Source organism: Thalassophryne amazonica, chromosome 4, assembly GCF_902500255.1.
Source record: "Thalassophryne amazonica chromosome 4, fThaAma1.1, whole genome shotgun sequence".
Lineage (NCBI taxonomy): Eukaryota > Metazoa > Chordata > Actinopteri > Batrachoidiformes > Batrachoididae > Thalassophryne > Thalassophryne amazonica.
The window spans coordinates 81,511,086-81,535,550 of NC_047106.1; the positions used below are offsets into that span (position 1 = coordinate 81,511,086).

At 42.0% G+C, this 24,465-nt stretch overlaps 1 protein-coding gene across 8 annotated transcripts in view; it reads right to left on the reverse strand.

Annotated features, from left to right (window-relative positions):
- The window catches only part of trip12 (thyroid hormone receptor interactor 12), a 183,472-nt gene extending 159,635 nt beyond the window's left edge, over positions 1-23,837 (reverse strand). For 4 of the 8 annotated variants that reach the window (XM_034168159.1, XM_034168158.1, XM_034168157.1 and 1 more), the window contains exons 1-2: positions 23,744-23,837; positions 18,069-18,215 (exon numbers count right to left, since the gene is read on the reverse strand). In XM_034168159.1, coding sequence (XP_034024050.1) covers positions 18,069-18,166 — 98 coding nt within the window. In that variant the 5' untranslated portion in view covers positions 18,167-18,215; positions 23,744-23,837. Of the gene's footprint in view, positions 1-18,068; positions 18,216-22,584; positions 22,610-22,748; positions 22,898-23,261; positions 23,563-23,723 lie in introns of those variants that run through there. The other 4 variants (XM_034168153.1, XM_034168152.1, XM_034168154.1 and 1 more) reach the window with 4 other exon arrangements.
- Between the last annotated feature and the right edge of the window lie 628 nt (positions 23,838-24,465).

The following is a 24,465-nucleotide window of genomic DNA, read 5'->3' on the forward strand; positions in this document are numbered from 1 at the left end:
TGTAGTTGTTAGAACGGCCAAAGCAGTGGGTAAGGATGGGACCGATCTGATCGAGAATCGGTATCAGAGTGAGAGAAAACTTAATTTTTAATTTTTGCTGTAACACGACAATGTAAGCATAAGTTTCAATAAAGCGCCATTGAAATTAAGAAGGAGAGAGAGCACTGTCTTTTCTCTTTGGAATCTATAAAAATAAGTCTATAAAAAAGTACTTAATTCTTCCACCAAAACATCAAATCTAGACTTCCATCTTAGATGAATCTTCTGGCAAATTGTAGCTGAACTTTCAGGTCTTTTTAAGAAAATCCTCCTCTAAATACTTCATCATGAAGCTATATAACTGGGAATACAAAATATCCTCATAAAATCAACAATAATAATAATAATAATAATAATAATAATAATATTAATAGAGCTCTGGTATCTGAATAGTATCGGTATCAGGAGATATCCAAATTCAGGTATCAGAATCTGAAGTGGAAAACATGTAGAACAGTGCATCCCTAGCAGTGGGTCCCCCCTCAGTGTGGTCTGCTTGACATTTCTTCCACTAAATCATCAGATGGTGGTTTTCCTTACCACTGTTGCCTGTGTGCTTGCTCTAAGGGTTGGTAAGATGAGACCTTACTCATGCGAAGCACCTTGATACAACTTTGTTGTGATTTGGCGCTGTATAAATTAAATAAATTGAAATCCCTGTCATGTTGGCTGGTTCCATTTACTGATCAACCTTTCTAAGAGGTCAACTGAACACTTCTGGGGCATCATAAACGTTAAGGACATGAAAACAGTTGAGATCAGTGAATACTTCCATCTGACAGAGACCATATAAGCAACTGTCTGAATAAGTTCTGAACAAGCATCCACGTCTAACTCCTTAATGGCCCAGTCACATGGCACACGACGATTCTTGAACGAAGGGAAAAAGTAAAAAACGTTACGATTCGTTGAGAAAAGGTGGACGAAGAGCTTTTATCACCGAACAGTCTGCGAAGCAAGAGCGCAAAAGGGACGAAAGAGGAACTTAACGAAACGCGCCTGGAGCCACTGCTGGAGCAGTGTGTGTCTGCTCCAGCACTCGGCGCAGGAACGGAGCTCATAGCGCCTGAGTCCTGGAGAAACTGCAAACAGAATCTGTGGAGATGTCGATGGACCAACTGCTCTGGTTCCATGTCCAGAAAAGAGGGATCATCTCCATCATCATCAGAATCCACACTGTGTCGACACGATGCGTGCTCCATCGTGCTCCAATTAAAAAAAAAGTGTTCCGTGGTCACTGCTGTATCACAGTATTATGTTCTAAGACATATATATTAATTTATTACAGAAAACTGTTAAAAGGGAGAATAAATATAAATATAAGTGTAAAGATGATTGAATATATCAGAGCAGTAAATTAATCAGTGTGTGTGAATGCGCGCATTGACTCCTGCGGTTATTTCCACCAGCTGATCACTGATCCACAACGTGAATTCTTCCTTCCAGAACAGCTCTTTATATCATCATTTTGATTCATCTACCGGTTGCCACATGTACAGAAGGACTGGATTGTCATTCCTACAATCAGATTGTTATATTTAATACAAAATAATAAGTGCAAGCAGGAGCTCCTGCTGCCGCTGATGCTGCATTCAAGTACCGTCGGAAATTACACAACTTTTTTGTAGTTTCAAATTCAACAGTTGCTTGTGGCAAAATAATTAATTATATCCACACAAAAGATTAATTCTGGCCTATGTAATGTGCTTGAGCCCATTGAAGCTGCCCCCCCACACAGATAAAAAAAAATCCAAGCAAGCAGGCTGAGTTTGCCCTGTAATTTCCGACGGTACATGAACACAGCAGCAGCCTCAGCGCTCACAAACCGGCTTCTGCGCTGTGTGAAAACGTTCAGCTGCTCCAACGAAGTCAAATTAAACAATAACGTTACAAAAACTACACAAATGATTAAAAAACGTCAAGAACGACAGCAAAACGAAACACAGACGAACTAAGGTTTTCGTTGCCCTTCGTTCAAATTTTTCAACAGTTTAAAAATCCTGATGAATCGCCCGCTGCAGGAACGAAGCTGCACGAAGGTTAAACAATGTGAACGACAATCAACGAAAGTCCAGATTTCTTGTTTCGTCAGGGCTTCGTCACCCTTCGTTAAGTGCCATGTGACTGGGCCATAAACCACCTGCACAGACCGGGATAGAATGGTCCATCATCACAGAAAGAGCTGCATTATACAAAGATAGTGAATGAAGGGTAAGTTACCCAAATTAAAAATGTGTCTTATCAACTGGACTAACTGCCCACATGGCAAATGAATGTAGTGTTACTGAACAGTTAAATAAACATGTTAAAAGGGTTGCCTGGACACAAGCTCTCTCCAAAATTTAAAAACATGTTCAAGGTGGCTTTGCGCAACTTTAATTTTTTTTAATCAAATATTGGCTTGAAATCAGTTATCTACCTCCATTATTAGCATAATCCCCCCTCTCCCCACCACACATTAGACTATTGCAGACTAAATTAATTGTTAGCTAAAACTGAAAAGAAAATAGCCAATTTTTTACTGAAGAAAATCTTGGAAGGTATAAAACAACTTACTCTTAATCACAGTTGTAACCATTGCATACAGACATTCATCCGCATCAAGTCAAACAACCTGGCTAACTGAAAACACAACAGCAACATATTGGAGTTCTTTGACTCTAGTGCACTAACTGAAAAAGCTTCAATGAACAAAAATATAAATGCAACACTTTTGTTTTGGCTCCCATTTTTCATGAGCTGAACTCAAAGATATAAAACATTTTCTACATACAAAAAAGACATATTTCTCCCAAATATTGTTCATAAATCTGCCTAAATCTCTGTTAGTGAGCACTTCTCCTTTGCCGAGATAATCCATCCCACCTCACAGGTGTGGCATATCAAGATGGTGATTACGCACCACGATTATTGCACAGGTGTTCCTTAACTTGGCCACAATAAAAGGCCACTCGAAAATGTGCAGTTTAAAATCACAGCACAATGCCACAAGTGTGCAACTGGCACGCTGACTGCAGGAATGTTCACCAGAGCTGTTGCCCGTGAACTGAATGTTAATTTCTCTACCATAAGCTGTCTCCAAAGGCGTTTCAGAGAATTTGGCAGTACATCCAACCGCACACCTCACATCCGCAGATCACATGTAACCACACCAGCCCAGGACCTCCACATCCAGCATGTTCACCTCCAAGATCATCTGAGACCAGGTATGAATTGTGAAATTTTGCTGAGTAAAATTGACTCTGCTGGGATAACATTTGATCCCAGTCTAAATAGAGTAAAAAAAACACTCTACTGTAGAGTAAATGGTAAATGGACTGCATTTATATAGCGCTTTTCCATCTGCATCAGACGCTCAAAGTGCTTCACAATAATGCCTCGCGTTCCCCTCAAGGTCAGGGTGCTGTCACACAAATCGTTCACTACACACCAGGAGCAACTAGGGGATGAAGGACCTTGCTCAAGGGCCCTTAGTGATTTTCCGGTCAGTCTGGGATTTGAACCAAGGATCCTCTGGCCTCAAGCCCAACAGCTTAACCACTAGACCATCACCTCCCCTGAGTGAAATTAGCTCTACCAATGTCACCAACCAAACTGTACCCCCGCCCCACCCTGCCTCCACTGCGCATGCTTCATTTTGGAGCACAGCCGCTCTGTGGACGGACTCTCTTCACTCAAAGTGATCAAATGGATTAATATGATTATTAGCCATCAGATGACATTTTTAAACAACATCAATAGTCCAGGGCTTCCCCTCAGCAATAGCACAATATTGATGTGGCACAGTCTTGACATTTTGCAGAAATAGCAATGGGGTGTGGCTTTCTATTCTGTTTTTGTTTTTTTTTTCCCAACTTGTAAAATTTAACTACTTTGAGTTTGTTTTTTTTGTTTTGTTTTTTTTTTTTTAAAGGCTGGTGGACTGGATCCCTACATGATTTTTTTTTAATCTCTCTCTCCGATTCAGCAGATGCATTTTAGCAGGAGGCTGAACATGCAAGCCTCACAGTCACTTTTTTTTTTAAGTTACCGTGTTTGTGAAGCATTGAGCGTTGCCCCCGGCCCCCCCAAAAAAAACAAAAATTAAAAAGCGAAACACTCCATGCGAGTCTGAACAAAACAGACAGCAACCGTACCAGAGGCTTCCAGTGAATTGTTTGCTGTTGTGATGCTTGTCCAAGCTTTACACGGTTGTATACATTTCTTTTATTTATGTTTATCACTCTTCTGCTTGTTAAGTGTATAAACTCTGAAACTTAACTACAGTCCTGTTGTGAATCGCTAGTGGTTAGCATTCGCTAGCTAGGTCGACGAACCCCCCCCCCCCCCCCCCCCCACCGTTACTTTTAAGTACTTCACTCTTGTGTTAATCTTAGGAGTGGTTTACTCTTAGGGTTTGCTGTTTTTTTTTGTTTTGTTTTTTTTACTGTTCCTACAAGTCTAATACTTCTGCTACTTTTTTAGTAGCAGTACATCCTTTATTTACTTCTGTGTGAATCCTCTGTGAGCCTTAGGAGTGGTTAGCTTATTCATTGTTGGTTAGCTCGTGCTTGCTTGGCTGTACTCTTGAATTTCCTAGTGCACAAAGTACAGTACTTTACACCCTCCGTAAATCCTGCGTGATGTTAGAAGATAGGGATTGCTCTTTTAGAGAGCCGTGTCCGTAAGTTAGAACAGCTTCTTAGCTCAGTGGAGTTAGATGTTACAGGCACTCCAGATAAGGTTAGTGTTGGGCCGGCAAGCATGCTCATTAGCATCAGCTTAGAAATGCCGGCTGTGGAGGACAGCTTGATGCCCGGTTGTGGTACCCCGATCACACTCGCTACTGTGAACTGTGAATCTGTTCTCCCCTTTGGATTTGCCTGATGTGAATTCTCTGAGCCCACGAGTGACTTCCACTCCTGTCTCCAGGCTGAAACGCCGGACTTTAGCGATAGTGGATTCTATCACTCGCAAAGTCAGGTTACAGACAACGGCTGACGTTAAATCTATTCCTGGGGCCAGAGCTCCCGACAATGCCTCCCATCTTAGGGTGCTGACGTTGCAGAAGGGAAGACCGACTAAGGAACATGACATGAGATATAGTCACATAGTTATTCACGTCGGCACCAAAAATGGACATAGAGAGGACTTGTGACCTTGCCAGAAAGATGTGTCGGCATCGATTAATAGTCTCTGGTCCCCTCCCCTCCCAGGGTAACGATGAGGCGTTTAGCAGGCTGACATCGTTAAATAGGTGGCTGACGCAATTTTGTAGACAGCAAGGCTTTGGCTTTATTGATAACTGGCCTTCATTCTGGGGCCGCCGTGGCTTGCTGATGCCGGACGGCCTCCACCCCACTGGGGAAGGCGCCGCCATCTTGTCTGCGAACATAGATAGAGCTCGACAGGGAGGGTAACATTAAGAATTTACAGCAGGCCACTAAGCAGGTGAATATAGACCCTGCAAGGCTTATAACAAATGTGGATATGGAATCCAATATCTTAGCGCGGAAACTAGTGCAGAAAATCCACTATGGTGATAGTGCAGTTTATCTGCCAGGGAGGGAAATTCAACAAGTTGAGGTTGTGGCCTGCTTCCGTAGACGTGTCAATAAAAATCACAGAAGGATATGCTTTGCAAACTAAAAACCCATTACTACATTGGATGATGTTGAAATTGAGGATGTCCCAATGGTTGTTCCAGCAACATCGAAGATTTCGTGTCTGCTACCTACAACGCGTGTGGAATGTCTCAAAACTAAACCTACTTCTAGGCATCTTATATATGCTACTCTGGAACCACCCCTAAACCCAAACAGTCCAATTGTCAACACCACTGAGGTCCTTAGTCTGGGTCTCATTAACATAAGATCACTATCCTCAAAATCATTATTGGTTAATGATCTAATTATTGATCATCACTTAGATATAACTGGGTTATGTGAAACCTGGCTTAAACCTACAGCTGTCCTCCCCTTAAATGAGGCCTGCCCACCAGCATATACATTTAGTCACGTCCCTCGTGATGCGAAGCAAGGTGGGGATGTTGCTCTTATCTGGGGGATTCTATGGTAATGGAATTACAATCGGAGCACATTTTTAATGGGGAGCTAAAATATGGTCAGATTTTCCCGTCTTCGTAATTCAGTTACCACAGAATCACCCACCTATAAATCTAGGTTTAGCTTATTAGCTGTTGGGGGTCACAAATATAAGTCGTTTGAGCATCTGATTCTCTGCATTTGCTCAGGATATTGTGCATTGCCAAGGTCAGAAGAATAAAAATCAGCCGTACTACTTTGTCACTGTATATAGGCCTCCTGGCCCATATTCTGAATTCTTAGATGAACTTGGTGCATTCATCTCATCTGTCAATGAATGCAGATAACATTCTGATCATTGGTGACTTTAACATTCATATAAATAAGCCTTCTGATCCCCTCTGCAAATCATTTATGAAAATTGTGGAGGGATGAAGATTTCAGCAATGCACATTAGTGGAAATACCATGGATTTGGTTCTCGCATGTGGTATTGCTGTCACGAATATTAACATCACGCCTCTTACTTCAGTGGTGTCTGATCACTCACTTATTAAGTTTACAGTTTCGCTGCCGTGTTTTGTGGAACAACCACCTTATATATCACTATGGCGATGCATCAACTCCTTAACTAAGACTGAACTCGAAGCAAGACTGCCTGATGTCTTAGCTTCACTTTTGGCAAATACCCAATCAGTAAACAGTCTTGTGGATAGTTTAAACTCAGTGCTCAAAACTGCACTTGACATGATTGTGCCACCTTTGTTAAAATCGCACCCCCCCCCCCAAAAAAACACAGTCAACTTGGTTTAATGATTACCTGCGTGACCTCAAGCATAAGGCTAGAGGTCTAGAATGGAAATGGCGTAGTTCAAAATTAGACGTATTCCACCTTGCATGGCGTGATGCTATCTTAGACTACAAGCATGCACTACTGGCTACAAAGCGGAACTATTACTCTGATTTGATCAACAAAAACAAGCATAACTCAAAGTTGTTGTTCAACACGGTGGCAACACTTATTCATGGACAACCACCTGTAGTTCACTCTGATTTTACAGCACAAGATTTCCTGGATTACTTTGAGAAGAAAACAGAAGACATTAGGTTAAACATAGCCCAGCGTGCCTTAACCCAGCCACTACACCCTACCATTGAGGTGGGCACCATTGCTGAGGTATTACCTAGATTTACAGAATTTGAGAGCATCTCTCTCGGCGTGCTGACGAAATTCCTAACGTCAACAAAAAGCACAACCTGTCTATTTGATCCTATACCAACAAAACTGTTTAAGGACTCACGGCCCACTCTTGGGTCGACTGCTGGAAATTATTAATCTTTCTTTAACTTCTGGATCTGTTCCTAAATGTTTCAAATCTGCAGTGATTAAACCATTACTTAAGAAACCTAATCTTGACCCTAGTGTACTGAAAAACTATAGGCCGATATCAAATCTATCATTTTGCTCTAAAATTCTAGAAAAAGTGGTTTCAGGGCAGCTCGTGGACTATCTTACTGAGAATAATCTCTCTGAGTCACTGCAGTCTGCTTTTACAAAATATCATTCTACAGAGACGGATCTCACGAAAGTGGTGAATGATCTTCTGCTTGCAATCGATTCGGACACCAATATGGTTCTTGTGCTGTTAGATCTCAATGCTGCATTTGATACCGTGGATCATCATATTCTAATTGATAGGCTGAAAAATCATTTTGGGTTTACTGGGAGTGCCCTTGCATGGTTGACGTCATACTTGACCAGTCGTTCTCACTGTGTTCTGTAAAGTAACACTACCTCTAACCTTAGCGACATGAAATTTGGGGTTCCACAGGGTCCGTCTTAGGCCCCCTGCTTTTCTTCCTTTAATATAGCACCCCTTGGGCACATATTGTGGCGCTTTGGGTTTACCTTTCGCTGCTATGCTGATGATACTCAGTTATACATGCCGATAACTGCTGGTCATCTCATCCACATAAAATCCTTAGAAGATTGCCTTGCGTCAGTGAGAAGCTGGATGTCTAGAAGCTTCCTACTTTTAAACTCTGAAAAGACTGAAATAGTGGTTCTTGGTCCAGTGAGACATCTTCATCAATTTGACCAGCTAACGCTTAGCCTAGGCTCGTGTGTAATACATCACACGGACAAACTGAGGAACCCTGAGGTAATTTTTGATCTGACGTTGTCCTTTGGCCTCCACATTAGAAATATTACGAGGACTACTTATTTCCACTTGTGAAATATAGCGAAGATTCGTCCCATCCTGTCTATGGCTGATGCTGAGACCCTGATCCATGCATTTATCTCTTCTAGATTGGACTACTGCAATGTTTTATTTTCTGCTTTACCACATTCCAGCATTAGGGGTCTCCAATTGGTTCAAAATGCTGCTGCCAGACCTATGACACGAAACAGGAAGTTCAACCACATTACACCCATTTTGGTATCCCTTTACTGGCTTCCTGTCCCAGTGAGATAAGATTTTAAGGTTCTGCTCGTAGTCTATAAAATTGTTCACGGACTGGCCCCTCCCTACCTAGCTGACCTAATTAAACCTTACGTACTGGCCCAGGCTTTGCGTTCTCAGGGTGCAGGACTACTTTGTGTCCCTAGGGTGAATAAGGAGTCTGCGAGTCACAGAGCTTTCTCGTATTGTGCCCCTGTTCTGTGGAATGATCTCCCTGTGTCAATAAAACAGATTCTGTGGAGACTTTCAAGTCCAGACTTAAGATGCACTTATTTTCCCTTTCGTATGGCTAGCATAACATAGTTCTACGCTTTTCAATCTTTTAACAGATTTTATTAGGAAACGGAGCATGCAGCAACCTCAACTTTACCTAAATTCTGGGTCTTTTAGTGAAGCTTAGGGCTACTGGCCAGCGATCACCTTAGTATTTCCTGTTTTTCTTGTTGTTTAATGCTGGCAAATCATACTGTATTTTTTGTCTCTTATGCTTGATTCTGTTTTTTTCTCTCTGTTTAAGGTGCAGCTCCATCCAGAGATGGGTGTGGTATTTGTGCTGGAGACCCTCCAGTCTTGTGCACCAACAGCTTTTCCTGTATATTTGTTTTGTGAATTGTTCTGTAATTTATGTCTGTAGCATGGCCCAAGCAGAGGGTCACCCCTTTGAGTCTGGTCTGCTTGAGGTTTCTTCCTCAGAGGGAGCTTTTCCTTACCACTGTTGCTCTGGGGGTTAGTAAGGTTAGACCTTACTTGTGTGAAGCGCATTGAGGCAACTCTGTTGTGATTTGGCGCTATATAAATTAAAATACATTGAATCTGAAATTCAACCAGCTTCGACTGTGGGTACCCAGCTGTCGGGTCAATAGTCACTCACCACGTCAAGGAGACCATGTGTTTTAAAAATAGACAAACACACTGCTTCACTTTAAATGCTCAATAAGTCTGTTTCAGGTGATCAGTGTTGGCCCCCTTTCTCTTAAAAGGCTTTATTTTACTGTGTAGCATTGAAAAGCAGTAGCTTTAAGGGCTAAATTATTAGCTATTACAGGGCTTGAGCGCATGCTCTAGTCTTTTATTTTTCTGAGGACCTTGCAGTGCCACACACAGGCCTGGCATATGTACTACAATGTTAAATGAAGCCTCGAGGCACAGAATTTGCCTTGATCATTTTTTGTAGTCGAATTATTCGATTTATTCAAGTTATTGTTTCAGCCCTAATTCACAGCACTTCACTTTTTCATTTTGTTATGTTGCAGCCTTTTTCTAAAATGGGAACTCAGAAATCACATGTGCATAAATAGTCATGATATTTGCTTAGTACCTTGTTGAGGCACCTTTAGCAGCAATTACAGCCTCAAGTCTTCTTAAATAAGATGCCACAAGCTTGACACACCTATATTTGGGTAGTTTTGCCAATTCCTCTTTGTGGCACCTCTCAAGCTTCATCAGGTTGGATGTGGAGTGTTGGTACACAACCATTTTCATTTTCATTCTCCCCAGGAATGTTCAATCGGATTCAGGTCTGGACTCTGGCTGGGCCACTCAAGGACATTGACAGAGTTGTCAGGAAACCTCTCTTTTGATATCTTGCCTGTGTGCTTAGTGTCACTGTCCTGCTGAAATATGAACAGTTTCCCCAGTCTGAGGTCAAGAGGGCTCTGGGGCAGATTTCCATCCAAGATGTCTCTGTACATTGCTGCATTCATCTTTCCCTCAATCCTGACTCATCTCTCAGTTCCTGCCATTGAAAAACATCCCCACAGTATGATGCTGCCACCACCACCATTCTTTACTGTAGGTAAATAAATGGTAAATGGACTGCATTTATATTGCGCTTTTCCATCTGCATCAGACGCTCAAAGCACTTTACAATATTGCCTCACTTTCACCCCGATGTGAGGGTGCTGGCATACAAGCTTCTCACTACACACCGGGAGCAACTGGGGGATTAAGGACCTTGCCCAAAGGCCCTTAGTGATTTTCCAGTCAGGCTGGGATTTGAACCAAGGATCCTCTGGTCTCAAGCCGAACACTTTAAAGCACGTCTCACATTTTTTTAACATCTCAGTTAATAAAACAACATAAAAGTACTCATGATTGTTAAGTGTCTCTGCACACATGTGCTAATAATTAGTGATCTTTGATGTATTTTATTCCTTTCACTCTGACTGTTCGCAGGTGTATTTCCGGAAAACGTTTCACTCTGCAATCCTCGGCATTTTTCAGTGTGTGATACACTCAGCAAAACACAAACATCCCAATGACTGACTGACAGAGGGAAACGAACCTGCTCCGTCCAAAAACGAAGCATCTGAGCTGCTGTTCGGAAGTGATGGCTCGGATTTACAGAGAGGAGACGACACGCTTCACCCCGAAACTCAACTTTTTCAGTGTGTCAGATTTTCGAGCCTAAAGTATGGTGACACACTGTTTGTTACTGAAGCTGTGTACATGGACGCAGGACATCTGACACTGTTTTTAAACAGACTGCCTGGACACAGATATGGATTTGTTACATTGGAAAAAGTCAGAATACATTATTTCCAGGAGTTCATGGACCTCATTTTACATGTCGCGATCAAGAGAGAGGCAGAGCAGCAGCTGCTGATCTCCCATGCGCGCGCTTCTTTGATCGCGTTAAGTTTACATTTGGAAAGTAATGCATAACACGACAGTGAGTATGGCATGTTCAGGATTTTACCCCTTTTTTGTTTTTTAACTTTGAGTGCAAATTTGGAGCCGTGTATGTGCGCTGCGAAGCTCATTGTGTGTGTGTGTGTGTGTGTGTGTATGTGTGTGTGTGTGTGTGTGTGTGCGCGCACACTGTGAAGCTGACAAGACGCTCGTTCTCCGTTGGCAACAGATGTATTTTTTTTAGATTTTATTGATAACATTCATAATTAATAATTAAGGTGAACCTGGAGCAGAGATGATTATTGACAGGCTGCGTTTATGACTCATGGCCATGCAGGTGCGCATCAACCTTTTTGGAGCCGCAGCTCAACCGTGACTACATCAAAATTGACAGTTATCACTTAAAAACGAGTCATCAGAACATGACATCACACTTATGTCAACTTTGGAATTAATATGTGCCTCCGTTCGTAACATTATCAGCTGCATGCCACTGAAGCACATGCTGGGACTCTTCTAGTAGCGACATCACTTGTCAGAACGAGTACTTTTTTCGGACATCTCTAAAGCGGTTTGTTGCGAATGCCATATACTTTGAAACCGGTCACGGAAGTGCACAAAATAATCCTGGTGGTTCATCGGACAGTCACTAACAGCCTAAATCTTAATTTTTATGATTTTAGTACGACGTCCTTTAACCAGTCGAACATCACCTCCCCATTTAACTGTAGGGATGGTGCCTGGTTTCCGCCAAATATAAGGCCGGGCATTCACAACAAAGAGTTCAATCTTTGTCTCATCAGACCAGAGAATTTTATGTCTAATGGTCTGACAGTCCTTCAGGTGCCCTTTGGCAAACTCCAGGTGGGCTGTCATGTGCATTTTACTAAAAAGTGGCTTCCATCTGGCCACTCTACCATACAGGCCTGATTAGTGGATTGCTGTAAAGATGGTCGTCCTTTTGGAAAGTTCTTCTCCCTCCACAGAGGAATGCTGGAGCTCTGACCATCAGGTTCTTGGTCACCTCCCTGATTAATGCCCTTCCCCCCAATCAGTTTAGACGGGCAGCCAGCTCTAGGAAAAGACCTGGTGGATCCAAATTTCTTCCATTTATGGATGACAGAGGCCGCTGTGCTCACTGGGACCTTCAAAGCAGCAGAAATGTTTCTGTACCCTTCCCCAGATTTGTGCCTCGAGACAATTCTGTCTGTGAGGTCTACAGACAATTCCTTTGACTTCATGCCTGGTTTATGCTGACATGCACTGTCAACTGTGGAACCTTATATGCAGACAGGTGTGTGCCTTTCCAGTTCATGTCCAAATCAACTGAATTTACCCCAGGTGGACTCCAATTAAGCTACAGGAACATCTCAAGGATGATCAGTGGAAACAGGATGCACCAGAGTTCAATTAAGCTTCATGGCAAAGGCTGTGAATATATATATATATATATATATATATATATATATATACACTCAAAAATATAAACGCAACACTTTTGGTTTTGCTCCCATTTTGTATGAGATGAACTCAAAGATCTAAAACTTTTTCCACACACACAATATCGCCATTTCCCTCAAATATTGTTCATAAACCAGTCTAAATCTGTGATAGTGAGCACTTCTCCTTTGCTGAGATAATCCATCCCACCTCACAGGTGTACCATACCAAGATGCTGATTAGACACCATGATTAGTGCACAGGTGTGTCTTAGACTGTCCACAATAAAAGGCCACTCTGAAAGGCGCAGTTTTGTTTTATTGGGGGGGGGGGGGATACCAGTCAGTATCTGGTGTGACCACCATTTGCCTCATGCAGTGCAACACATCTTCGCATAGAGTTGATCAGGTTGTCAATTGTGGCCTGTGGAATGTTGGTCCACCCCTCTTCAATGGCTGTGCGAAGTTGCTGGATATTGGCAGGAACTGGTACACGCTGTCATATACGCCGGTCCAGAGCATCCCAAACATGCTCAATGGGTGACAATGTCCGGTGAGTATGCCGGCCATGCAAGAACTGGGACATTTTCAGCTTCCAAGAATTGTGTACAGATCCTTGCAACATGGGGCCGTGCATTATCCTGCTGCAACATGAGGTGATGTTCTTGAATGTATGGCACAACAATGGGCCTCAGGATCTCGTCACGGTATCTCTGTGCATTCAAAATGCCATCAATAAAATGCACCCATGTTCTTCGTCCATAACAGACGCCTGCCCATACCATAACCCCACCGCCACCATGGGCCACTCGATCCACAACACTGACATCAGAAAACCGCTCACCCACACGACGCCACACACGCTGTCTGCCATCTGCCCTGGACAGTGTGAACCGGGATTCATCCGTGAAGAGAACACCTCTCCAACGTGCCAAACGCCAGCGAATGTGAGCATTTGCCCACTCAAGTCGGTTACGACGACGAACTGGAGTCAGGTCGAGACCCCGATGAGGACGACGAGCATGCAGATGAGCTTCCCTGAGACGGTTTCTGACAGTTTGTGCAGAAATTCTTTGGTTATGCAAACCGATTGTTTCAGCAGTTGTCCGAGTGGCTGGTCTCAGACGATCTTGGAGGTGAACATGCTGGATGTGGAGGTCCTGGGCTGGTGTGGTTACACGTGGTCTGCGGCTGTGAGGCTGGTTGATGTACTGCCAAATTCTCTGAAACGCCTTTGGAGACAGCTTATGGTAGAGAAATGAACATTCAATACGCAAGCAACAGCTCTGGTTGACATTCCTGCTGTCAGCATGCCAATTGCACGCTCCCTCAAATCTTGCGACATCTGTGGCATTGTGCTGTGTGATAAAACTGCACCTTTCAGAGTGGCCTTTTATTGTGGGCAGTCTAAGGCACACCTGTGCACTAATCATCCCCATCTTGGAAAATGATCCCCATTTTCCAAGATGGCGCCATTGTATGTGGCCTGCCGTCGGTACTCGCTTCTTTTAGTGTCGTTTTTATTGTTTTTACACTTTGTTGCATGGAATGTGTCACCGCTCCTGGTGTATGATCGCCAGACTCTTATCAGCGTTCGGGCTTCGCTGGAGAATTTCGCTGTTCCTGGCTCGGGCGGACGGCCAGGGACGCGGCTGCCCCCGCCGCCTGTCTTAGCGTCCGTACCAGACTTTCTACGCCGGCCGCTTGGCGTGTTGCCTCGGCGTCTGCGTCGCAGAGGACGTGGGAAGAGAGGAGGAGTCCGTGTTCGGCTCAGAGTGTGCCTGGCTGTTTCCTGCAAACATGCTCCACGACAATTCATAGCCGGATTCTTCACACCATATGACGGCTACGACGTGCGGCGTTCCCTGACTTTTCGCTATCGGTGGCTCCGGCCGGTTGTGCAGGGTGCCGGGTCTCCACTTCCGCGTCGCCGTCCTGTGAGGAGCTGCAGTCGTGGCTGCGTGCAGGAGAACCTGCGCCCGCTCAGTCGTGTCTCCCAGCAGACTGACGTGCACTCAGTCCGTGTGGCGCTCGTCAACACAAGGTCACTCACAAGTAAGACTTTCATTTTGAATGACTTTTTCTCCAGTCGTGATCTGGACTTTCTCCTGTTAACGGAGACCTGGTTGAAACCAGGTGAAAATAGCGCCTTTTCTGAGCTCCTCCCCCCCGGCTGCTCGTTTTTCAGCTCCCCGCGAGCATCAGGTCGAGGCGGGGGGTGTGGCCACGATTTTTAAAGACAGTTTTAAATGCCGATTTTTATCTTCTAATGTCTACTCCACTTTTGAACTTCAGTTGTTTGTGATGGAGTTCGACTGTCCTGTGCTCTGTGCTGTTGTTTATCGTCCACCAAAATTTAATAAGGGTTTTATTCAGGAGTTTTCTGAGTTTCTGGCAGATTTTATTCCAAAATATGACAAATTTTTGGTCTGTGGTGATTTTGATATTCATATCTGTTGTCCTTCTAATCAGCTGGCTGATGATTTTAAAAGCCTCCTGAACTCTTTTGGTCTAACACAAGTTGTGGATGGACCAACACATAATCTTGGACACACCTTGGACCTGGTTATTTCTTTTGGGCTCTCAGTTTCACTTAAGGACATATCAGACATTGCTATTTCAGATCACTTTCCTGTTATTTTTGAATTTATTGCTCCTCCATCTGCTAGTAAGCCACTTGTTCCTGTCTCTCGCCGCCGTTTGGTCACCTCCTCGACAGCGGGGGACTTTGCTGCTGCCTTCATGGACTCTCAGTTTTATGCCATGAATGGACTGGTTTCTCCATTACTCCCAGATAAGATCCTCTCTTCTTTCCACTCCACATGCACAGTAATTTTTGGAATGATACGCTGCAAATAAATCAAGGAAATCAATCCGACCCCTGGTTGAATGCCACGACCCGTGCCCTCAGGCAACGCTGCAGACGGGCGGAGAGAAAATGGAAAAAGGACAAACTACAGGTGTCTCTGGGTTTTCTGAGGGACAGTCTGACTATCAGAAGGCTGTGAAGGAGGCAAAAGCACAATATCTGTCTCATATTATTTCGAGCAGTTGTCATCGTCCCAGTGTGTTATTTCAGACTATAAACTCAGTTGTAAATCCACACACCTCTGTTTTGTTGGACGCTACAACCACAACCTGTGAGGAGTTTCTTCAGTTTTTATTGATAAGGTTTCATCAGTCAGACAGAACGCTGATCAGAACTGTAATGTTGAGTTGTCTGCTCCTCGTGCACATTCTGCTGTGCTCGAACAGTTTGAGCCCATTTCTTTTGCATCTCTCGCTGATGTTGTAAAACACACAAAATCTACAAGTTGTCCTTTTGATGTTGTTCCAGCTAAGGTGCTGAAGGAGGTTTTTAATACTGTTGGGGCGGGTCTCCTAACTTTTATCAATGCTTGTCTTAGATCAGGGTCTGTTCCAGCTGCTTTTAAACATGCTGTGGTTCGACCTCTTCTTAAAAAACCTCACCTGGACTCATCAGTTTTATCCAATTTTAGACCTGTCTCTCATCTGCCATTTCTATCTAAGGTTTTAGAAAAGGTTGTCTTTTTACAGTTACAATCATTTTTAGAAGACAATCTCATCCTTGAAAAATTCCAGTCTGGGTTTAGATCGCGACACAGCACTGAGTCAGCACTTTTAAAAGTTCATAATGATATTACTCTGTCGGTGGATGCAGGGAATCCTGCTGTGCTGGTTCTGTTGGACCTCACAGCAGCCTTTGATACTGTGGATCACACAGTACTTGTTTCCTGGTTGGAACATTTTATTGGCATTCATGGTACTGCACTTGAGTGGTTTAGATCATATTTGGCTGAAAGGAGCTTTTCTGTCATGATTGGGGACCTTTCCTCATCAACTGCTCCTCTGTGCTGTGGAGTGCCGCAGGGATCTGTCCTTGGGCCGATTCTATTTTCTTTGTACATTCTGCCATTGGGGTCAATTATAACCCAGCACAATTTGTCCTTTCATTGTTATGCAGATGATCTGCAAATCTATCTGCCTGTGAGGACTAATGGGAGTGATGCTTTGTCATCATTATTTAACTGTATTCGTGATGTAAAGCAGTGGCTGTCCCGAAACTTCCTTTACCTGAATGATGGTAAAACTGAGATCATGGTGTTTGAGCGCACTGGCATACCAAATGTGGTAACACCAAATTTTGGTGCTTTGGCTAACTATGTAAAACCAGCTGTCAAGAATTTGGGAGTGATATTTGACAGCTGTTTGAGGTTCGATCAACAGATAAATTCTGTTGTCAAAGGTAGTTTTTTCCAACTTCGCCTCTTGGCTAAAATAAAGCACTTTCTCAGTAAACGTGATCTTGAGACGGCCATTCATGCTTTCATCAGCTCCAGACTTGATTATTGTAATGCACTTTATGCGGGCATTAATCAGTCGTCTCTTGTGTGTCTCCAGTTGGTGCAGAATGCTGCTGCTCGTCTTTTGACAAACACTTCTAGACGTGAGCATATTGCGCCCATCCTATACTCACTCCACTGGCTTCCAGTTCGTTTTAGAATTGATTTTAAAATTTTAATGTTTGTTTTTAAAGCTATTTATGGCCTTGCACCTCCCTACTTGTCTGAAATTTTAACTTTGCGCACCTACAGTAGGACGTTAAGGGCGTCTGGCCAGCTTTACTTAGATGTTCCAAGGTCAAGATATAAACGCTGGGGTGATCATGCTTTCACGGTAGCTGGCCCCAGACTGTGGAATGAGCTACCTCTTGAGTTACGTACTATTCCTGACCTAGCACTTTTTAAATCTAAGTTAAAGATTTATTTAAACTTTTAACACTTAGTGGGGAGGTGACATGTTCTGTTATTTTTATGTTCTTTTTTTTTATGTGTTGTTTTAAAATTTTATTTTATATGTGTTTTATTTTGTAAATTTGTGTTTTTAATGTTAAGCACTTTGGACACCAGTCGGTGCTGTAAAGCGCTTTATAAATAAATGTTGATTGATTGATTGATTGAATCATGGTGTCTAATCAGCATCTTGATATGGCACACCTGTGAGGTGTGATGGATTATCTCAGCAAAGGAGAAGTGCTCACTATCACAGATTTAGACTGGTCTGTGAACAATATTTGAGGGAAATGGTGATATTGTGTATGTGGAAAAAGTTTTAGATCTTTGAGTTCATCTCATACAAAATGGGAGCAAAACCAAAAGTGTTGCGTTTATATTTTTGAGTGTGTGTGTGTGTGTGTATATATATATATATATATATATATTTATTTATTTCATCCATTTTGGAATAAGGCTGTAACATAAAATGTGGAAGGAGTGATGGGCTGTGAATACTTTCCAGATGCACTGTATGATCAGAAAACAAGATTTCCTTTTAATCAAACCCCAAAACTGCCAAATCTTCATTAAAGTATTGTGCCAAAACTCAAAAATATATCCACACCAACATATTCATTATAAACATAAATACCAATTAGTGTGCAGGTAGACTCACCTTCCCGTGACTGTGTGGTCTTGTGGCTGGGCCGCAGCAGTGTTCCTCTGTGAACGGCGCAGTGACCCCCCTGGATTGGAATTAGGCAGGTTGGACATTGGCACCTCTCTCCTGAAGGGACATACCCTTTCTAGACACTACCATTCACTGCAATCAGAGACAGACAAACCACATAAATATACTGGCATTAGACAACAATAAGGCTCATCCAACTGCTCTTCACCAACCAGATGACTGCCCTCGCTAAAAATAAGTTGCAAGCTATATGTATGCGCTGACAGAGCCTTTGCATCAAAGGTCACCCATCTGGCCTGTTGTAAATGAACAGGGCACAAATGATTTCCGTGGCTCACAGAAACCACCGGGCTCTTCATACTTTCCTTAAAGTTTGTACAGTTTTAAGTAGAACCATGTTAAGCTGAAGTTTTTTTCAGCCTTGTGGGTCCTAATGAAATACATTTTAGGTGTTGACTCTTATTTTGTACTAGTAAACAATAATGAGTATCAACTGCATTGTAAGGGAACATCAGCAATGACATTTTAGCTATGTGGTGCATTTCTTTGAGCATGATCCAGCACAGAGCTGCATCTGTGTTGCCCACGACAAACATCCAGGACCAAAGGTGATTCCACACCATGGTGGATGCAGAATAATGCATGCAAGTTTCTTCATCTTTTTCTCCTTGTCATGCTCCAGTTGAAAGCAGCCAGGGGGGAGGGGGGTCGATGCACTTCAGGGTCTATGCAGAGAAGTATTCACTCAGATATACAAGTTCGGAACGGAAAGTGCACACTGATATTCAAATTTGTGACTGTGCCCCTTGCCTTCTTCATGCCGTCCTGTGCTGCGAGCTGGAGAGACTGGATGTACTCATCTGTGGTTGAAAGTCCATTGAGCGCTGGAAAAAAAACTGGTTGAACCCAACTTTTACCAAGGGTTGTGCCTGCTCAGGAAGTACTAATGAATCCTGAGAGTGGTGGTTATTATTTTGGTCTGCCTGCAGTACCTTTATAGGAATGCACATAAAGAGGAAAACTGGCAGACACTAGAATGATTTTTAGGGCAAAGTGCAGCTTTAAAACAATCTTGTTTAATTAATCAATGATAATTTGTTTTTCTGTAGCACTTGAACATTAAGATGGACTTTGTTCAGCGTATTTTTGGGTATTTCAGATGTTTTTCCTAATTCTTCAATAAAGTCTCAATATGTATACCACTGAATGGGTTTCAGATTAATTTGGTCAATATTTATAAAATGCACTGATTTCAGAAATTCATCTCCTTACTAAGTGGATTAAAGCAGTTCACTCGCCAATGTTTAAGTTTAGGTCATAATTACATGTTTAACATTCAAAATGTCCATAAATATGCTTCAAACCATTTCATTCATACACCTCCAGAAATAATGTGATCATGTGAATGCAAGGGCAAGATGAGAAAATGTTGATGGGGAAGCAGTTACATTTAAGCAATACATAAAAAAGTTAAACAGTAAAAACTGCAACCCTCAAGTCTTGGCGGTGATGTAATAACACATTACTGTAATTCATAAATGAAGTATGACATTCATATTTCTGTTCTAAAAAGGCACTGTGCCTACAAACATACAAAAATAAAAAAAATTCAGACACCCCCACCTGCAACACCTTTAGTGTTTGCCATCAATGCAAGAAAATTGCACAACTGTTACTTTGTTCATTCAAACTTCCACTTCCCTTAATGAGACCCCTGAGTTGTGAAAGTGATGTCTGTGGCTCACAGAAAATGCCATATGGTTCTTAATTTTACTGTGTATTTACAGCTATGTTTTATTTAAAAATTAAACATGGCTGGCATATAATTCACATCTTGCCAAGAATTATAGAATGCCCTTGTTTTTCATAAGTTAATCTGTAAACTGGCACCATGTCACCCAATGACAGCTGGGCTAGGCTCCAGTTCCCCTTGTGACCCTTAACATTAAGTGAGTATAGAAAATTAATGAATGGAAATTTGTAAACTGTAATTACCCAAGTGCAGTTATACATGTAAGGCAGGATCAAATGTTTCTATCAACAACAAATAGCCTATCACAATAAAAGAAAAGAGCAAATTTCTGTATAGAAGACTTGATACTCTTCACTCAAATTAAAAGAAAAAACATGTCTGGATCAGTACTGCTAAAAATTACTGAAAATATCAACATAGCAAATGGCAGAAAAATCCAATACCATGCATCCCTAGTATGATTATACTACAAGATCATTACTCCTAAACCCTTCTAACAATTACAGAGTACAATATGTAGCTATAATCAGACATTTCTCTAAAAAATAATATCTGAAAAGGCAAATTAGCATCATTGCACCCCCCCCCCCCCTTTAAAAGCAGTCAAATACCAATCACAATTACATCATGTATAAATCTCACACCAATGACACCATTTCCAGTAAAAAGCAAAAATGCTTCAAATACCAACTTCTAAAGGTGTCATGGATCACAAAACTATGCTCTGTTCAGTGGATTTACTACACAGGTACGACATGACGGATACTTCATCCTCAACTCCTTTTAATGTTTTGAGAGATTCTGCTGGTTTTTGCATCCGGAAGTGTGCTGACCATGCAGCAAGCGGAGCACAAAGACTTTTTTTTTTTTAACAGGCTGCATTCATGACTGCACAACATGCATATGCAACTGCTTTAACCTCCACTCAGACTAATTTTACAGTGACTGCATCCAAATTTAAACAGTTACAGTTATCACTTATGAGACAAAATCGCACTTATGCAAACTTTGCAGTTCGCAGTTCACAATGTGTGCTGAGCCATGGAGAGACTATGTATTACAGATCAACACCACTACCAACTTCTATTGGTTGAGGCAGTTCTAAAGGACTGCCTCACATCCTCTTTTTGATCAGTTTGAACTGCTCCCTTCAGGACGGCGGTATAAAGCTCCTTCCTGCAGAACAAAGCGCTACAAGAGCACTTTTATTCCTGCTGCTATTAGTGTTCTTAACAGATGACTTTGAATGTATATTTAATTAATTTATCTGCTATTTTGCATTGAGATGGCACATGCATTGTGACTTTCTTCTGCGTGCCATGCTATTGGCCTGTACTTGCACTGCTCATTGTACTTTTATTTTTATTATACTTATGGTATTTTTTAATCGGTATTTATGTGTTATGTGATTGTTATGAATGAAGTGACTCTGCCAAACCAAATTTACCTTTTGGTACAAATAAAGTAACCTTGAACCTATTACATTACTGGGAATTATTTTCAACACGACACTGAATGCCAGCTGTCTGTGTCCTTGTACAAGACAATCTGCATTGCCTCAGTCCACCCAGCTGTAAACTGGCACCAACCTTAGCTGGGGACGTAACCTGGGTTGGAATGGTATCCCAGTTCAGGGGAAGTCAAAGACAGTTATGCTCTTGATGCTACAAAATTCAATAGATAATAAAGATAAGCACCAGCACCAACAGGCCTTTGGCCCTATATAGGACTTGACTGAATACAAGGTTGGCAATCTAGGTATATACCTCATTAACATCACACAACCTATACTGTAAAGATATGGCTTTCATAAGGTTTCTGTTTCATCTTGTAAGGCTTTAATCCTCAGTTGAGGGCTACCACACCAATAATGCAATATTATTCAGCCAACATCTTTAGATGACTTACAAAAAAACATCTCCCTAACATTAACTGGAATGTTCAAGGGTAGACCATCCAAAACCCACAAACACTTTTATCACACTGAAGTGCAATAATTATTGCTAGAATTAAGTTTCCCTCAACTGCACTTGATATTCTCTGAAATAAATGTTAAATTTACATTCTAAAGATAACAGTTTTAGATCACTGATCACAAAAATACGCCACACTTGGCTAGCTCATAGTGCCATTTTAGGCCTCCACTGACAGTACATCCTCGTCTTTGTTTATTCGTCCATTCTGACATCAGGGGCACTACACTCGCTTATAAGGTGATTAGTTAATCACATTAAATAATCGCTAGCTCCAACGGCTTTTACAAAGTGATGGCTGCTACTCCTCAAAACAAGCATAACTTCAAAATTCATGCCCACGATTTAGAGAGGCCTATATTTCTGACGTAGTTTTATACACTAACCGACTAGCATGTTTAGCCACACAAACACTAGCTACTCCTATACGTTTTGACAGCAACTTAGTCTCATTCGCGTCTATTCAGAGAACCCTTAATCGCAAAAGCAATGCTTGGAAATGTTTTCTGTTAAATATTTACCATAGCAAAAGTAGACATACAAAAGAGATATGTTGGTTGAAGTTGCGTTTGCTAAGTTAGCAGTGGTTTACTACAAATGCGCAGTTGGCGTACCGGTGTGACAGACCATTTAGCTAACCAAGCTTCATAAAACCCGTCGTCAAACTTAACCCGTCAGCATGTTTGGAATCGTTCTGTAACAAACCAAACATATGTATATTTACGACACGATTTATCCACCGGTGCCTTGAGTAGCAGATGACGAATGCGTTCACCTGAGATTAGCTACACGTCGAAAATGGCAGCAGTCTTCCCAAAGAGGTTTAACGCAAAATAGCCAATAAAGTTAAAAAAAATGTTAGCATGGTGACTGTCGCGACAAACTAGATGAGGCTTAGCTTTAACGAAAAATACATGTCATACGTAGACGTTAGCTTACCTTCCCCATTTTTGATCACAAGTTAGCAATTCCAAAATAGGCAACTCGTGTCAAGTTAAACCAGAGAGGCCCAGCGTCACTCTCCAAAGCAACTGTCAACGCTAGTGGAGCTGACTCCAAATAATATTAGATATGCGACTCTTAATGTTCTTCCGAGTTACGGGAAGGCCGACTCGCTTCTTACTACAACACTGGCTAGCTTCGTCGCAATATCTCGTGTTTCAGCGAGCAGGATACCAAAATAGCACCAGTTTCATTTGAACACTTGGATAAAGGGTTATTAATAAACAAAAGAAGCTTAGTTAACTTGTTCTAGTCCGAACGGTGCGTAGCGCTAACTGTGCTAGCTAATTATTAGCCTGCTAATGCTAAGCTAGCTGAGCAGTGTTTCTTCCATGACCGTTTGCTAGCAAACGGTTCGTTGACAAAAACAAACACTTGAGCGTTAGCTAGGCAAGTTAGCCGATCTCTATTATCGAGTTAACCACCCAACTAGAGTTAAAAATCACTGACCTTCTCAGTACTGAATTAGCCGCAGCAGCAGGACAGTCATGTAGCTGTCGATGTCAAATCAACCAGGAACGTAAACGTTATAACTACTGCCTGCTAACATCCAACATCCTTAAGATTGGCAAATATTTATTTGCGCCGAATTTGTTTTACCAGCTCAACAAAAAAATGGTACGAGACTGCGACAAGCAATCACTTCGCTAAGGCTCACACTCAGTCCTTTTTTGGGGGGGAACAATGCCTGTGAAACTTTGTAAAAATGTACGAGTTGTCAAGCTAGCAGCTAACAGAAAGAAATGGCCTCTCGTTCCTTTTAGACAAATACACACACATAAAAAAAAAATCAGGAACGATTTTCGAGATTATTTCGCAACAATTAATCGCAATTCCTACGTCATACTTCTAAACTAGATAAACTGAGATCTCTGGGAAATTACTGGCAGAGATGTCAGTGAGACTTTGTACCTTTAGTGTATTGTTGTTACCTATTTGTTCCAGTGTTGTAGTTGTAACAGACAGTACACAAGGCTCTTCTTTTTCTCTCCTACTTTCACATCAGCTGAGGGGGCCTACAACTGCAATATACATCCGCCTAATTCATTTAGGGACTACTTACCGTAGAATTCGGTTTCCGACGTGAACTTATTTTGAGTGATGGGCGTTTGTACCAGAATGTCTCAATAGATTGTTCATTCTTTGATGAAACACGGGACAGCTATATTTGTTGCCGTCCTAATGCTAACACTGCAATTACAAAGTCACTTTTTCCACTTGTTAGATATCATTCCGCCAGGTCGTGAACCTGCCTCCCCACCACTCCTTTTAATTTTGACGTGATCAAACTTGTCTTTCTATAAAATGGTTTCTTGTCCGTTATTATGTTGGGACAGTAGCTATTTCGCATCACAACAGAAAAAGGAGTCACCAAACATATTCCCCTGCACTGTTGCGGTTGCCTTTCGGTTGTCATGGTTACGAAGCTGCGTCCAAAGATGGCAACGGACTAACTTAAAAACGTCAATGGTCAAGGGCCACCTACTTAATAAAAGATACATTACCAACTTTTATGACCGAAACGAGGTTAGGTGTTTCTATTCATATCAGAGAAAGTTATATAATACTTTTCTAAAATATAAGTACAGAAAGTGCAAAAGTCTTTTTAGCTACCCAATGTTTCTGTGGCCTTTTTTCTCTCTGTCTCACTTTA